Source organism: Macrosteles quadrilineatus, unplaced genomic scaffold (assembly GCF_028750875.1).
Source record: "Macrosteles quadrilineatus isolate MER2022 unplaced genomic scaffold, UCM_ALF_1.0 Scaffold_4__1_contigs__length_99947679, whole genome shotgun sequence".
NCBI classification, from domain to species: Eukaryota; Metazoa; Arthropoda; class Insecta; order Hemiptera; family Cicadellidae; genus Macrosteles; species Macrosteles quadrilineatus.
In genome coordinates, this window is record NW_026542597.1 from 66,452,090 (window position 1) to 66,470,492 (window position 18,403).

The 18,403-nt window shown below is 37.7% G+C and overlaps 1 protein-coding gene across 1 annotated transcript; it reads right to left on the reverse strand.

Annotated features, from left to right (window-relative positions):
* Positions 1–14,586: 14,586 nt before the first annotated feature.
* LOC128991304 (uncharacterized) lies at positions 14,587–16,762 on the reverse strand. The gene is made up of 3 exons (XM_054414094.1): positions 16,608–16,762; positions 15,398–15,583; positions 14,587–14,730 (listed from the first exon to the last, which is right to left on the reverse strand). The coding sequence occupies exons 1-3, from the start codon at positions 16,671–16,673 to the stop codon at positions 14,626–14,628; spliced, it is 357 nt and encodes a 118-aa protein (XP_054270069.1). The 5' UTR covers positions 16,674–16,762; the 3' UTR covers positions 14,587–14,625.
* Positions 16,763–18,403: the final 1,641 nt, after the last annotated feature.

Below are 18,403 nucleotides of genomic sequence, written 5' to 3' on the forward strand. Positions count from 1 at the left end.
GTTCCGTATGTTTTTGTAATTTGAAGTGGTTTCCGCGCCTAAAAAAATGCTTAAAAGGTATTTTATTGTTTATTAAGTAAGATCGTATGAAGGTTTTAAAAACGTTTTAAAGAAAAGTCCAGAAAGTTCAGATGAGATACCGAAACTATAAACACGAAATGACAGGTTAAATCGTAGTTATAATAGTCAATCAGCTGCTCATAGTATAATTATCTTTAAGTGTTGCCAACCTATTTCCAAGCGTACACGGATTACGTGCATAATGGAACCACGCTGTTTTGTGTTGTTACGTTGGAATCCTGATGTGCGGCAAAGTATAAACCGTACGACAAAGTATAAACCGTACGGCAAAGTATAAATATGCAGCAATTAGCAGCTTTCTGTACTATAAACAGTACAAGGAAGCCAACTTTGTCGGGTGACTGTAGGAAAAACAAATTGTTCACAACTCGGTTTATTCCGAATAGACCAGTAAATTCTGAACACATCGCCGAATCCCAGCTCTCATGTTCAAGTGAAACCTATGAACATTTAGAACGCGAAGCACGCGGGCAGAAGACACAAGCCAGCGGCGAAAGCTCAGAGAGAGTATCATCATTGGCTCGTTCCGTTTCCGTATTGTATTACGGTAATGATCGTCTGTTGATAAGTCAATACTTCGTTTGGAGTTTGTGGCTCATCCAATCGCCCGGAGCAGGAGCTGACCCAAAAACTGACTGAACGACTCAGTACAGCGATAAAAAACGCCATCTTACATACCCTGAAACCCAACTTACCTCCTAAGGATATTGTTTAGTATACCAAACTGTAATGGTTTAATATAAACTTTTATTGTGGGTCGTGTTTAATAAACTCTAAATGTTAATATGACTGAATTTTAAGTAAGTTAAACATTTGAAGATGGCTGATTATTCAGTGTTACACTTCATCTAGACCGACTATTTTAAGTAAATATTTTGAGTCTATATACATTTTTATATCACGTGAAGTTAGATGAAGCCAAAGCGTATTTTAACCCACATGAATGGCAGATGAGAGTGGTATGAGAGACTTCTTATATATCAGTGACTCATGGTGGAAGAAAAAAACATGTTTTTTTCCTTCCACCATGTCAGTGACTAATTTATGCTCTTTTTATTGTCACGACACGACCACTAAAAATCCCAATGACAAAGAAACCAAATTAACTTTACGATATGATCAAAAGTGTTTTAGAAGGTCACTATGTGTACAAAACAAAAAGGGTACTAGAATATTGAATACCCCGCTCCGCTCTTATTTGTAAACTCAAATACCAATACAATGCTTAACCCTTGTTGCATCCTTGTTGTATAGCATATACTTAAATTTCTGGGTTTTGCGTAATCTTCCGCTTGTTCACCCGTACACAAATATCCTCCGACAGTAGTATAAGTTGATACTAAGTTTGCCTTCGACTTTATTCCGTTTTGAAATATTTCACGTTCATAAAACGTTTGTTTTCACTGTACAGTGAGGCGAGTTGGCTGCTGAGACCACAATCACCAACGTGAAGATAACGAATTAATTAAAATAAATTAAATCGTAGACCAAAAGTATTTCTATTGTAAAAGTTACCTTTAAAAATGTGACTGGTACCACAAACAAAAATTTCTAAGAGAGAACTAATTTTATAATTCGTACTCTGATAAAAAAAGAGCATGACATGTCAAAATGTAATAATAGGTTATTAAAACTTCATAGGGTCGTAATCTATTGAGACCTTGAAACTGCCTGAATATTAAGCGGTTGTGGGGTTCTCCTTTCATTAAATGAATGTGACAAATGATACAAACAGTAAGCAGTGAAATTCAAGCAATTAAGGATAAGCTGTATGATATTACCATTGACTATTGAATAGTCAAAGATATTACTCAATAGTCAATTTGGTTTTATTCTAACACAAAATATTAGAAGGTTGTGTAAACTATTGATGTAGAAAATTATCTAGGGACCATAATTTTTGGAACACCTCAAATCTGATTCCACAGATATCCCATGTTAAATGCCATTTCATTACAGCCCGGTCACGTGTGGACACGAAAATTCAAATGCACAAATCGCAAGCAATTTCTGTTTCCGTCTAAACTCTCTACCTACACTCCTTTGAAGTCATGTTTAGGTATGGAGTCCACACATGTATATTACCGAAGGAATTTCACTTTTCACTATCGCTTTCATACATGAGCGGTGCATGATAAGTTCTCTATAGAGTCTGCCAATTTCCCCAAGACTACCTGGATCATGTCCTGCATAGTGATTCTTTGAAGTTCATTTTGCATAGTAAGTTTGGCGACTGGAACGGTTGGACAAGGATTTGGGTATTAATTTGTTCATACAAGTACAAGTATTAAACAATAAAATATTAAGCAATCGTAAATATTAATTATTAAGTTGTAAGGTATATATAGTCAATGATGGTTGTAGTCCTAAAATATTTGGAAAAGTGATACTGCACATTTTGTCCTAAGATACTGTGTTTTTGTTGATGTTTTCCCTAGGACGCTAGGCATGAGCCCGGCATTGTTTTCACATTACTTGAGGCTAGACGGTTGTGGCATTATCACTTAGATTAGATTTGTGATTTGCCGGGATTTGAACCCGAGACCTCGGGGACCGAAGTCCCGCGCTCTAAACAATAGACTTGCTCGCTTACCCTAAGATACTGTACTGCGATGAAAATCAATTGTTAAGTAAAAAATATATAGCAATGGAAGATAGTTATGCAATATCTGCTATACATTTCTGTAGCCGAATTGCTTAGTTGACATTGAAGGCGCTGCTTATTCGAGAACTACAAACTGTCACCACATAATACACCTGGCACAATAATAGTTTATGATTAGCATAAGCGGTGAATTGATTTGCCAATTTGCACATTAACTGCTGAGCTATAGAGTTAATGGACATTGATTTGCACTTTCACATGAGCCTCACTCGCGTACGTGAAACCACAGAGAAGAAAAAGTTTCGCTTTCTTTGTTTGTGGTACGAAGTCACTCATACTGTCATTAAAATACTCATCAATTGAAAATGTCCATAACGATACAAACTATAACTATGATTCTGAAAATGTAAAAGCAAATTGAGCAGAAACACAAAGGCATAGAATGTTAGCTAGGTACGGGCACACTCAAAACAAGAAGGAAAATTATCATAGTAACTTATTTTTATGGATAAGTGTATTGTTAAAGAACCAGCTTTTAATTCATTGTTAAAATAGAAACATTTCAGTGGCAGAGTGTCGAACTGTCTTTTCGTTCAGGAATGCAATCAGAATAGCAGGACTAGAGGTGCCTCACTCCTCAGTCCTCAGATGGGATGGATGCGACGGTGCTGCTCTCTGGACGGCCGCTCACAGAACTGCCGGTCCCCTGCCACGGCCTCCTACAGCGAAACTTTGATTTTAGAATTAGTTCGAGTCAGGCAGCCGTGGTGTGTACTATAGTGTGTGTCGCTATCGTCCATTGGATAAATTACTGGTCCTTTTTGGTAAGTCTTGTCACTCATTACTTTAGTTTACTCTGGAAAAGACTAGATTTTTTTGTTCTAACGTATAGCCTATTATTTCCCTTCAAATGAAATGGTTGTATAACCTGTTGACATTGACAGTAGCCCATGCTGTCTTTTGAAAACTGTAAACAAATGCAGACGCCAGAGACATGTCACAGCCAGAATCTTTGGCTTTTATCATTGACTAATGACTATACACAGAATTCTATGCATTTATACTCTGATACATATTTTTCTGGTTCCAGCCTAAATATTGCAATGTCATGTCCTTTGGTTTTGTGGATAATGTGCGATTATCCTTTCTTTAAAACCGACTGCAAGGGATAGCTGAGAGCTTGAGAAGTTTTAGTTAAAGGCATAGCCACTCTCAGCAAACTCTTTCGTAATTGTTTTTTGGGAGTTTCGACGTATCTTAATTAAAGGTTAATTTCACACCAAAACCAGTAAACTTTCTAAACTTAAAAAGCCTTTAACATTACTGTCCATACTTTGTAAATGTACGATCGGGTTTATGGTATATTCTAATTTTGACTTAATAGGTTCATCCCCATCTTAATGATTGATAATTGATAAAATAAAGGAAACCCTAATTTTCTGAAATGTGGCCCTAGCGATTTTGATAAAAGTTAAGTATTAGTCCTTTAAATTCAGAACAAAACGGTAAATACTCCCATAGCTGTAGAAATTACGGTTAGCCTAAAAAGTGATTGTAACTTGTGTTATTTTCCCATAAACCCCCATAAAATAACGGAAAATCTGATTCAGGTTTTCGAAAAATGGTCGCTTTTGATTAAAATTAGTTTTTTTATGGTCCTCATAATTCCAAGCAAAATAGTGCACCCCCATTGCTGTAAAAATTACGATTCAAAGGTTGTTGAAATTTTTGCGATTTTCCCTATTAAATATAATCGTTACTCCCACCGCTTACCTATGATAGACCTAAAGGTTGTTTACAAGCTAATGGGAAAAAGTATTTGTCTACTACTAATGTTCTTGAATAATACGATGGTCTGGACTAACCTTGTGGTAACGGTAGGTGATAATAATATACTGACCTTACATTAAAAGGTTGCCTGTTGGATCCTGAGTAAATTCAGAAACTTTTGATGGTTGGAAACTGGAAACAGCTGTCTTTGATCATTGGTCTTTTAATAAATTAAATAGTCTTGATAACGAAACAGCTGATAAAGGCAAAGGCATCTCACTCCAGTCTACACTCCTTCGCTCGTATTTGTTTTTACCATCGATATCTATGGTTTTACATGTGCCCCGTCTTAATAATTGATAATGATAATTATACGTACTGAAATAAAACGTAACAGTGGTGTTGACACCTAGTAAATATATGAAGGAATTATTACCAAAGCCCATGCCATGGTTTAAGTGTAAGAGCAGGACGTTTTAAGTCCTAAACTGCATCTTAAATGTTTTTCACAAGAAATCTCAATGCCATTTTTCAGGACTATTACTATTTCGAGTTGCTGATTTTCACAATCATTAAACACTTAAGGGTGCGCTCTACCTCAGTTCGGATTTCATTTCTCAATACGAAGTTGCTGAACGCCCATGTCCCTATACCATTGCTTTGAACAGCGCCACAACGTGAAAGAGCGCTTACAAGCCTTTCGAATCTGGGTGATTACATCGTTTTTTTTTAAAGTTTTTAATAAACTAACTACAGATTCTTGTTAAAACCAATATAAATCACTTTCTCAGTTTGTTATTATTCTCTAACAATTATTTGTATGCGTTAAAACTTATGATAAAAACACGTATTTTAACACTTTTACCAACCTTTGAGCCCAACATTTTTTGAATTATAAAAATTAAAAAAACGGTAAAACTACAATAATATTTAAAGAAAATATGACACCAATCTTGTAATCGGTTCACAATTAGGGCTACAATCAGTACGAATTAATCCATTTGCATTTGCGCGCGACAGACGGGTAGAGAGCGGCCTTTTAAAGGATGCATACGGAAATACTTGCATTGCAGGGACCCCAATCGAAGTCCCTCCCACCAACTTATAGCAAACAATATAGAGCGAGATGCAAAAGCCTCACATATTGCTCTTAGAGTAGCCCATAAAAAAAAAAAACTATTAGGTAATAACCATCGAAAACTGACTGAGCGGTGAGCTGCCTGGCCCCTTTTCTGTGCTAGTTTGTAATCTATTTGTTCAGCTCTTGTCTTGTCAAGCCAGGGGTTAATGTTGTTGCCAAATTAGTCAGAAACGGAGTGTATTGCGAGTGTGGAGTGGTCGCAACGATCCGTGTCAAAGCAGTTCTCCGCAGACATTCCTGAGGTCCCGTTGCAGCTCACACACTACTGCACGCTTCTCGTTGTCTTGACACAGCCAACTGAACTGAGCAGTACAGTAGGCCTGATATACCTAGTTATCATCATTGAAGTAGGGTCGATTTGTGCTGCTTTTCCTATTTTAGATCTAATTGTTCCATCGGCACTTTAAGTACCTATATTAATTAATTTATAAATTAAGATTCAACGTGATCTTGCAACACGGGCAGCATACCACGCACTCGTTGAATCCCATCTTAGATATGGTATAATTCTATGGGGAAACTGTGCAAAGGAAGTCACTCAGCGAGTTTTTGTTCTACAAAAACTTGCTGTGAGAATTCTCGGGAGCCTCCAGCAGCAAGAGAGTTGCAGGGGCGTCTTCAAGTCTCTCCAAATCCTTCCGCTGGCCGCCATTTACATCTTCTGTGAGGTTGTTGCCTTTTCTACTTCCCTTAACCTCCCGAGGAATTCAAATATCCATCAGCACAATACCCGGAACCAAGCTTATTTCAACCTTCCCGTCCACCAAACCTCCAGATTCTCTAAGAAGCCATCCTATGCTGGGTCCAGACTTTTTAACCTGCTCCCAATGGATATCAAAGCCGGCAACCCAGGGACAATGAAGAGAAGACTTCGGAAATGGATGCTCGAAGAGCCTGTTTACAGCATCGAGGAGTTTGAAGCCCGATGTAGAAGAATGCCACTTTTTTTAAAAAAGAAGCCAAAGACATAAATACCCCCGCCGCAGCAAACCTGACGCCTAAGCGAATTTCCATTTGGCTGAATAGATTTTCAATTGATCTATTTAAATAACATTAGGTTTAACGAGTACCTAGGTTTGCTGCTACAAGGAAACTAATAAAGTGTGTGTTTTAAGTAAAATAATTATTGCTTAGTATAAAATGAATATATTTGCCAAGTTTGATCAAAAGATATCCATAAACAAGCAAACTGCAACATTTTACAATATTCTCCATAAGAACATGGGAATTTTAAATTTACCATTTTTTTTTAGTTTTCTCCGTAACCAATAACCGTACAAAAACACTTTGATATACTGAATTGTTTGTTTTTTTAAGCTCTTTAAGAAGGTTTAGAGAAAAATTGGGAAATTTTGTGTTTTGAGGGTGAAAAGTGAGAAAAACCAATTTTTACCCCATAAAACCCCCCATAAAACCCTGTTCCCATGGTCCGATCATGCTGGATCGCGAACTCATTCAAGTTTATCCCGCCTTACACCTTCAAACCAAATTTCATCAAAATCGGATAAAAATTACTCAAGTTATCGTGTTCACGGACACATATATATATATATATACATATATAAAAATTTGAACGAGTGGTGTTTTTGGCCTCTGGGGACATCAAAATGAAAAAGTAAATCGGTCCCGGGCCTAAGTCTTACCATGAGACCTACGGTAATAGCTACTTCCCTATAGGGAAATTCGCTAAAAAAAACAAAAAAAAAATGTATTTAATTTTTACTTTTGTGACACTATTTCTAAGCTCGATGCTTATATAATAAAGTTCTCTCTCTCTCTCTCTCTCTCTCTCTCTCTGATCTCGTTAAACTCTTGTTTTGTGAGAGTAACAAACTCAGTGCAGTCTATACAAGATTATTTAATACCTGTTATTTTTCGTCAACGCACGCTCCCTTGGACATTTCTGCTACGAGTACAGTACGAGGAGTGTGAGGCCAACCGGCAACACTGTTTCTTGGAACTTTCTTTACATTAAAGTATCTGGAACACTAAAGCTTCTAACCTTATATTAACAGTAACAACAACAGAATGTAAAACTCAGTTACTGTATTTAGGAACAAACTAAGTAAGGGGTTCACCACCTGATGTTTTAAAGTCCGTTAGTAGTTTACGCAACGATTGTGCAAAGATAGTGTTAATGACACGAGTAGAAAATTTAAGGTACGAGCTTTGGCGAGTGCAAGAGGAAATAATTTCCACAACAACAAATAAATCACTACTCACTTCTAAGAGAGGTTATGTTTTTTCGATTATAACCTCTTATTGCCACTGACAGTGATGTAACGAAAAATTGTATCAAACACTAATTGCACCAATCAACAATTAAATTGGCCTGAACAAGAACAGCTGATTAGTTGAATTTCGAATCATTATAATTTTACTTCTCCTCTCTCAATCCTTGAACCCAATGGTCCGTTACCCATGTTGTTGTGAGTAAAACTATGCTGTTATGAAAGTAAACAATGCTGTTATGAGATACTTTTCAAACTGTGGCATTATAATCTCTGTCAAGGGAGAATTAATACTGTGGTGGGAACGAAATCTATCTATTCTTCAATAGATACATGACACTTGGTGCAATTGTTGATTAAAAACCCCTGCAGATATGGACATTATTTCATTTTATCAAATGCACCATATTTGACGAATCTTTATCATTATTATTAATTGAGATGGTGACATTACTAAAGAGCCCATTTTTACACCAGAAGGATGTAGAATGGAGTGAGATGATTTGTTTAGCTTTGTTACTGGGTTAGATCAGCTGTTTAACTAGCCAGGATCATTCAAAGCCCAATGATCAGTGAGAGCTGAGTCCAGTTTCGAACCATCAAAAAATTGAAGGACCGATCCGGCTACGTTTTGATTGATAGGTGAGCACAATAATAACTCAGCTACACAGCAATGCATTCTGAATGTATGTAGTTTAAGCTGCTTACTCAACTTGCTTACCAAATAGTTTTTTGTTTTTTCCACCATTCCAACTTAATCAATAACCACTTCTGTCAAGCACAAGTATAGCCAATTTTATCCCGGAGAGTAATAGCATTAGTGAGTCTATACGTTCAGAATACTCAGTGATAGTTTAGTTGCTACAGCAGGTGTTAGTGAAGGGGTTCAAGGAGGGACGTTGAGATAAACAGATAACACTCGACCTCCGGACCTCAGTCTTGTGTCGCAATGCTGTAACCGGGGCGTCTCGTGAATATAGTACAAATCTTCTTACTTAGTGGGTGGCTCGTAGTATGCCGCTTGTAAATAAGGTATAATCATTCCCTGTTTGCGATATAAATCGCCTTTGTGTACGCGAGATGCTTCTCGAGAGTCGAGATTAAACCTATAGTACAGTGGCCAGATCACAATTTATCCTTTACTTTTGTACAAACGCTTTTCAAGATTATTGCCTATAGTATAATCATTCTTGTTTAGTGGGTATCCGCGATACATACATCCTTTTTTATGTACGGTCACAAGGCGGTCGTACGGCCTCAGAGAAACAGTCCTCTCCTATCATATAGGAAGGTATTCTTTACTGGCTGATTTGCCATCACATCGGGTAATCAATGATACTCCTTATTTTTTTTTGTCGCTGAATTGTAATGCATTTTCAGGCAAACAAAAATATTCTAGTTTAAATAACATGGTAAAATAATTCTTGATGGATTACTAATACACTCGTGCGCATGTAGTGGCTGACTCTTAATTTTAAGTTTTTTAACATTCTCATGAGGGGGCTACCAGGTGGTCCAGAAAGAAGGTCCAGGTGTATTTGGTATTTTGCAACCATTTGGAGGAACGAGAAGCTGTGGAATACAGTGCAACATTTCCATTTAGTAGTAGTTAAAATAGGATAGCCTATCTATGTATAGTCAATGAATACAAACCACTCTAGTGGTTTGTATTCATTGGTATAGTGCAACTATTCATGTACGTTTCTTCAATGCATATAATATGGTATACGAGGTATTCTATGGAATATTTCCTCAAGTGTATGATTAATTGTTTCACTTAGTTAAACAATATCCATAAGGCATCATGCAATACAGAATTGTTCTACGCGAAATTGATTTTCACTTTCCCCAATCACTTCGCACGAACTATGAATTAACACATTGAAATCTCCACTGAGCCTCGGTAGAAAGTGTATCGAGTATCACTCACAACCGGAGTATTAATTACGTGTTGATGTAAAGAATGGCACGTCAAGGCTGTTCGCGATCACGCTGAAAGTTACAATGCGCCATTATGTGACGTGCCAACAACGGACAGTATACATGGACAGTTGGCTGAGGCTACGACCAAGCATGTTGATTGGTGAATGTCTGGGTTCAGGGTATGGTAATATTCTATTGAAACTCTGGCTGGACAATGTTTCTGTTTTCGCAATTAGACTAGCATTTAGTTTGTTTTTTTGTAAAGGAACGGCCCATACTTTGGACGATTCCAATAGGACCCAGGATTTGACGCTGGGCTATCAATTAATGATCCTATCTAACGAAAGGTCGACTTTAGTATCAAGACCAGGAAGTGGGCCATTTTATTGCAACAACTTTGACACTGTCTTTGTATGCACACACAAAACACAAAGCATGGTGGCAACGACACTGTACAATTAGGTTTACTAGATCAACCTAATTGTACAACACATTGGGTCTACGGTTAGGTGAAATGTTTTACAATGTCACATTGATTGATTCACAGTCATATTGCTTAGTTTCTTGGCATTAGAATTAGCTGAGCTTGTATTTTTACCCCTAAGAGCTTGGTGAACATCGTGATCACCGTTTAGACTGGCCGTATATTAGTGCTATTAGTTACTCGCAGAAAGCACATTCCTGCCCTGCCCAACGCCATTTATTATTTGACCAGTTGAGGCCGCGACGTCGGAGGTCATTTCTGTGATTGACGACGCTACAGATGGAGCTCCAGTCTTCTCTGAGAGTCTTTGTCGTCTGCAGAGTCATACTGAGCGCCTTCTTTCTCCCAAATGGATCGTGGTTTGAAGGATACGACCTCGGTAGTTTCCGGGAAAACACGTGTCCACTTTGCGCTAAATAACAAATTACCTGTATTTATTATGTTCACATACATTAGTAAACATAAGTGAAAACGTAAATATCTACCTTAGACACTTTATAGTTAAACCTATGCAATATTTGAGAATTCCTTTATGTAGCTATAAAAGCATTCCTTGGTGCCTAAGTGTCAAACTTTATACCAAATTATGGTTTATGAGGTCCTTGAGCCCGTTTCAATTTACTTGGTGAAGTATTCCTATTACAAATTCTTAGTTGCCATGTAGGCCTAATGGCTATGTGTAAAGAGTTCACAAATTTAGCTTAGTGATGTTTTGTACTCGCTTGACAATCTAAAGGTATTGATTAGATTTTGGGAATAGTTAGTAGGTAGGTTTTTAATGGTTCTGATGATTTATCCAGGCTGGCCATCAGTTCCACGTACACCATCCAGCTTTCTCTTGGTCTTGTCAAAAAATGTCTGGTCTTCAAAACAAAACTTATAATCTCACTCCATTTTAATTTCACCCTCCATTCAAATTTAGCTAAAGTTGAGTATCTGGGACAGGTTAGTTGTTTTAAAAGTAATAAAACAAAAACAACCATTGACTCTGAAAATCTTTGAACAATAATAAATGTAAACTGCATGTTATTTTTAATCAGGTCTATCTAGTAGCATGAAACAACCGTATTCACTATAAACCCTCTATTAATTAATCCTTAATTAATTAATGTGTCTTCCGATTGGTGAAGTCTTTACATATATTTTTCAATGTTGTATCAACTACCAACAGCATTAAAATCACTGTACTGTAGCTATAATGGTAAAGTAATAATTAAAGCAGCCAGCGCAGTGCGCATGCGCGAGGCCGGAGCATGCGCGGTGGAGGCGCGCCTAACGGTGAGCCAGCTGCGCAGCGCTGCGCCCATGGCAACCTATTTATTATCACAAACCAGCACCAATTTCGGCAAACCGTGGCCCTACGTCGTCCATCATCGCAACACTACCGTCTCTTGGCCTACTTCACGTATCGGCCCTACATCTTCGTCGCATTCCTGCCGAGAAACAATGGCCTGGAAGTTGTTGAAAAGCAACTGTACATGTTTTCAAACCTTAATTTGTATTTTATCACTAACCTCCCGACTTTAATCTTGCTATGTCTTATGTAGAACAATACGAGTAAAATAATGTTATGGGTTGGTTGGTTTCAAAACGGGCTTTGAATATGGGGAAGTTAAATCCTCTGTAAGCGAAACTAGAGGGGTTTCTGTTAAAAGCGTTTTCAAAACTATCGTTGACACTAAAAATCATATTCTTGCCTCTGATTGGTGAGCGGGAAGTGATAAATTGTACAGTCAATATAATTTGAATACCCTACTGAAACTGTGTAGTTACAAGTTACAGTTACACTGAACTTCTATCATACATTTTAAATTTGAGTTCGATACAATATTCGTCACAAGTAAATGGATTAAAATATATTCTTCTTAAACTCTAGAAATTTAAACTATACGTAGGAAGACCAGAAATAGGATGTTGAGTAGTATCTTCAAAAGTTATTTCGTATTTACTCTTTCTGTACTTCCAAACTCTTGCTTGTACAACTTTATCGTCGCAGACCCCTTTCTGCTTTGGTGTTTTACTTTTAATTCAATAAATCAACATCTAAATCGTCTTAACACGTCTTAATAAAAATCACCGAGTACCAAGTCAAAGTTTTTCCAATTCTTCAAGAACCCCTCTATAACAATAACAATACCTTCCATTGATGGGCGCACTCAGAAGTTTGCCGGTTCGACTGGAGACAATGGGTTGTTGCCGCAAGGCTCGGATGGTTCACATTCACAGAGGGTCCGGACAATCAGGTGACGCAACCCTGGGAAGTGTTCAGAGAGTTCACGACTTTCCTCATCGTCCACGTAAACTAGGTCCGAGACAATACACCAGTCGTCAATAATTGCGGTGCAACACCAGCGAGTGATTACGGTCCTCAGTCGAGGGAATACTGGAAATGCTCGTAGTTCTGGCGTACCTCAGGGTGCTGTAATAGGCCCGCTTATCTTTTTAGGCCTACATGTTTATGTAGAGATATCTGTTTGGATTTGTACAGTTGGACATGCATCTAAACTTTAAAAACTGTCTATAATGTCTGAACTATATTGGAAATCCTACAGGTTCCATTGGTGTACCCAAGGACGCTGATAGTCCCGCTTATCTTTGCTTTATATGTTTTAAAGCTTTAAACTCTTTAGTTTGGCAAAGTTTGCCATGTGAAAGAAAACTGTATGTGTGCTATACAAACCGCCGAGTTATATTGGTGTATCTCATGGAGCTGTAATAGGTCCGCTTATGTTCGCTATACGTGTTCATTTAGAGCTCAAAACATAATATTTCTTCACGAAGTTTGCCATCTATCTAGTAATTGAAAGCTCAAATTGCCTGTCTGTAACATTTTGTCACTTCTTTTTCCACATTAAACAATTTTATGCCCATTAGCGACGGAACTAGCAATCTTCGAGATGACAAAAACTATTTTGGGAAGTCGACGCTTACCATCAACCTGTGGACAAGTCGTTTCTCAACGAGTTATGTCACGGAACCTTGATGTCGTTATAATGACCACTTTTACTTTCATGGTTCACAAAACACAGGGTTATCTCGGCTATTAAATGGTTCTTTTGGACTGGTTTGGTGATTTCATGCCGTTTTGTGACTATCACTGCGTTTTAATTTGCAAACAAATTCCCTCGACTGTATCCTAACTTGGGCATCGTGTTTCCCTGAACATCCTTATCGGATTAATTTATAGCTTGTATTATTTTGCACATATGTTTTGAAAGCGTTTTGTATAATCTTGTTGTACCTAGAAAGTAAAGTTGATATCTATAGTAAAGTTGAAAGTAATATTTTATCTAATTTTTTGTATTAAGTTATAGTACAATACTCTTAAAATCCAGGCATTAAAGGAAATGTTGGTTAGTTGTGTGTTTGACCATTAAATATTAGCATTTTGTAAATTTTGTCGTCAACTTTATCTCGTCAGGTACACTTTAACATAGCAAGATTATCCAGTTTAACAAATAGTCTTGGATATCCTACATGGTTACCTAATGTACTTTATCTATGGAAGAGAAATGGATTGCGCAAAATCTCAAGCGAGAGACAACCTATTCATATCGTATCGTATATCATCAAAAGACCAAAAAGAATTTTGGCTTCTGACTTTTCTTGGGCCACAGTTCGCATATATTGACTTAATGACAAAATTAACATTTTCTTTAAACCGGTTAAAAGAGCAAATGTTGAAATATATTTTTTAAATACTACTCCTCTGTCTACAACAACATAATTTTACGAATTGCAAGTAGTCTTGTACGGCTGAATGTGCTCTGCACACTTCGGCCCGTAAACTCCTTGGTATAATGTTAGATCTAGTTGGAGGTAGAAGCAGGAAGAAAGTTTCACCGCGTCCCAGGTCCCAGGCCCATAATTACCTCACTTAAACTGTAAGTCGACCCATCCATCTGCATATCAGGTTAGCGCTTGCGCAAGTTGTAGATTGCGGTGAACCGACAACGGGTATCAACAGATCAATCGTCGTGCGAACCGTTGGTTTTTATTTAACTTAGTCAACGACGCTAAGGTCAAACCACAGGAAAAATTATGTGCCCTAATAAAGAGTTGTCATAGCAATACACTTTTAATTTTTTACGCTGTGTTTTCAAGACCGGGTGAGGAGTCAGAGTTCAAAATACTCCAGATTTTCGTTGGTAGATCAATCTACAGAAGTTTTAATTTGTCTTACTTTTAGACACCCATTTGCCTCTTGTGGTACAGATTTACTCTTCTTGACTACCGATAAAGTTGCGAAAATAATTGTCTGGATATGGCAATATGAACCGATGGATATGGTTGTTTATAAGACTCAAAATCATAGCTTAAAAAAATCATAACATTAAAACATTTCTCCAGATATAATACAACAAACAGATTTATTTCAATGAAATTGAACTTATGATTTTCTTCGCTTTACTTTTGCTTTTTGCTTCTGCGCTTCAGGTGCCGGTATATAATCCTCTTGGGTGATGGGCTTGAATATAATTTGTCTTGTGTGATCCTGGAATAAGAGGTTTCGTCAATAGTTACTAAGCTTCTGTAGATTTCTACTAAAATCCAACACTATACATACATTCAAATTTGCCAATTCCGACTTACCAAATTGGAGCGTCTTTTACACCAACTTGTAAGCTGTTGGTGGGTTTTTAGTGATTTGCTTTGGCGTTCTTCAAGATGAAGTACAGTACTACATTACCGCGATTGCTTTGATCACGTAAGGAGCTTTTTGTTAATATCCACACTAAGGCTCAGTCATCACCTACTCTTACCTGCAGTTGTTTGCCAAGATCTGCTTGCAATTCTCCTCTGGTGTTCTTGAGGATGAAGTACGTCTACATTACTTCGACGGCTATGTAAATTCACTCAGCATTATGTGCCTACATTGGACTTTATGTTGTCACTTACTGCTACCTGAAAGCTTTTTCTGGGATCTTCCAGTTATTCTCTGGGGTTCTTTGGGCCATTATCACGATGTCTATATGAACATCCGCTGAGCATCGACACATACACTGAGCCCCCTACTCATACCAGAAAGCTGTTGGTAGGATACTCCAGTTCCCCTTTAGTATTTTTGATGATGAAGTAGGACATAACTGCGATCGCTATGAAAATTCGCTGAGCTTTATGTAGACCCCTACACGGAGATTTATGTTGAGACTTACTCCTACCTGAAAGCTGTTGCTAGGATCCTCCAGTTCCCCTTTAGTATTTTTGATGATGAAGTAGGACATAACTGCGATCGCTATGAACATCCACACGCTGAGCTTCACTCCGTTGATGATTCTCTCCTGCATTACAGGTCCCGGAAGCCATTTGCTTCGCGGCCCTCCATACGATCTGCGCGCCTCGTATACCTAACAGATCATACAATTGTACAATTCTATTGTGGAAAATTCTCTGTCTATCAGATACACTTATAGCAATTTTAGATGGATGTACTTTTAAATCAGAAATTTCAGCTAATGGTGTTGAATAACCCAATGTTGGGATTGTATTAGTCTTGGAGTCGGGGACAGCAAGCCTCAGTGGGAGCGGAGATCTCTAAACATCCGAGCAGACGACGCGATCTTTTACAACTGTTTGACAGACGTCCGTTTAACGTTTCCCATTTGTCAAGCAGATGAGTGATCTCTTCCAACTTCTTGCTGTCTCCAAGATTTGCAATGAGCTGTCTTGTGAACGTTTACTTAGTGCCTTTTTCAACTATACCTCTGGGGAGCGTTCTACATTTTAAGACCTATAAAAGAACGGTCAGTATACGTGGCAGAATGAGTTTTTTTAGTAGAGATCATCACTTTGAGTACTCGATAGCAATACACGAGATAAAATAGCTCAACGTGGGTGGCCAGTTTACTGGGTCCATGCCATTCGCGGATCGTTTGGCACTGTTTGAGGCACGGGGAATGCCGGAATGCCTAATTTGTTTGTACTGAAATAACAAATTGACAGATCTTTCAACGCGTTGTGATCTATTTCTGTATTATTTAGTGAAGGTGAAAATCCTCATTAGAACACACTAAACTTAATTTATTTTTTATATTTTGGTTAGCAATTTTTAACGTTTTGTAGGGGAACGATCCAACCCCTGATCTTGTTACTATCTAACGTCATTTTTTGTTAAATAGAATCATTACTTGATAGCCCAATCACAAATAGCATCTGGGTGGAAACAATCTCGTTTGGAATCGAACCAACGACCTTCCTATTTGAAGGCGAGCACCAACCTCTTGGCCACCCAGACAAATATGCTTTTGGCTTGCGTTTTATGTGGCCAGATTATAACAAAACTATGATGATTGCATTTTAGTTTCTTCGCAATAGTAGTTGTACATAATCATACATTGACATTTAAAATATTGTGTAATTAGTTAGGTTTACCTGTCTTCTACGTCGAGATTCCTTTTCGAAAAAGCTTAGATCAGATGGGGTTATTGGTTGGGTCATGTTTGAATTCTCTAGAAGTAATCTTCAAAAACGCCAAACTTAGTTAAATACTTTAGTTTTGAGAGAACCTTTCTCAATTTCAGGTTATATTTTTGTATTTAAAATCAATAATCAGATGGTGTTAATGCAATTGTTTCAATGACCAATGACAGTGTTGTAAACGACAAGTTACCATAAAAATTGGAAATGATAAGTCAATGAATAACTATCACATGATTTTTATCGTGCTGGCATTTTATTTTAACTAGCCTACATTTTCCCATGCGCTAAACAATTTTCATAAACCAACTATTTTACGTAAAAGTACCAATTTATCTCATTTTTTGATGAAAAATTATTCCATTTCCAATATTTGGGGGTTTCAACACCAATACAATTGCTATAATTCTTATTCTATTTGACAATGAGGTTAACTTTTCATGTATTTCCTGATCATTGCTTCTTCTTGTGCCGAGTTTAATAGTTTACGGACTGACGAACTTCACTTGGCTGACGGTCGCGATCCAACAGCGTTCAACCATGAAATGAGTGCACTCATAATGACAGTGATATAACTCAGCGGCCATTCTGTTTGTGTTCAGCGTTCAGCGACCAACAGGTTGATCAGCAGAGCGGCAAAGATAGTCGTAGTTTATGTTTCCCACTTGCGGTACTTGGAAACGCTTCGTTGTCTTCGCCATGAGCTTCTAATGTGTTGACAAACTGCTTGGTTACCGTTTTGGTCTGATCTGATGTTGTATTATTTATCGAGTGTAATGTACTGCTGCATGTTTAATTCACTAATTGCTTCGCAAAGGCATAGCTTGCAGAGGATAATGACGTGGTTATTGTAAAAACGCGCCCAGCATTGATTATAGAAACAATTACCACTTATGCGTAAAATTTCTATTGGTGTGATTCAGTCAGCTGCCAAAAGATCACGTACATTGATCATATTGTGCATTTTGTTATCTTATAAACAATAAATATTTATATCTATGAACCGTTATGAACTCTATATCAAAACTTTCACGACTATGGGGCGTTACACGAAAGAATATTTCAAAAGGCCTAAGTGGTTTGTCGTATCTTGGTGCAATGATTTTACTTGGAACAAATAGTCCAACACAAACCATACCTTCCTACACTAGATTTAACAAATCAAAAGTTTCCTGATGGTCGTTTTGAAACAAAGAATCTTCAAATTGAAGCATCAAACCAGAAGAAAGTGCTCAGCATTGTTCAGCGTACTCAGCAGACGAGAATCCTTGTTAGGAACATTGGAATCGTCAAACCGCAGTTTGAGTACGTGGCTGGACCTCGTTTTCCCTATGGCTCAGGATGGTCATGGAATGAAGCTTCAACTCACTGGAGATGCTCTCACTAAATGGTCGTTATAGAGTACGTACTTTTTTGCATTAGCTTATATTATATTTAGTATTGTACTCTCAGGGGGTGGGGTGTCATAGAATGTTTCTTTAAACTTTGAGCTTTGCAATTTTACAGTAGAGCTTCCAGATACTTTTATGATGTTTGAAACTGGTCCCAGCTTTTCTTGACTGCGCTAATGGTACTGGCTTCAAAAAGAGTTTTTGTCAGTAACAAAGTTACTCAATGCATCTCACTCCATTCTACACTCATCCGTTGCTCATGTGGGTTGAGATACATCCAGTATCGTCCCAGCTCAATTAGTAATGGTAACAATACATTTTGTGATAATAGCATGGCCAGCTTGCAGTTGGCCAATGGGA

What these genes read in the sequence shown, in the direction of transcription:
- LOC128991304 (XM_054414094.1), bottom strand. Translation starts at nt 16,673, where the DNA reads ATGACCCAACCAATAACCCCATCTGATCTAAGCTTTTTCGAAAAGGAA. An exon ending in AATCTCGACGTAGAAGACAG is followed by an intron (nt 15,584 to 16,607) that starts GTAAACCTAACT and finishes ATGATCTGTTAG; the next exon opens with GTATACGAGGCGCGCAGATC. An exon ending in ATCCTAGCAACAGCTTTCAG is followed by an intron (nt 14,731 to 15,397) that starts GTAGGAGTAAGT and finishes CTCTTATTCCAG; the next exon opens with GATCACACAAGACAAATTAT.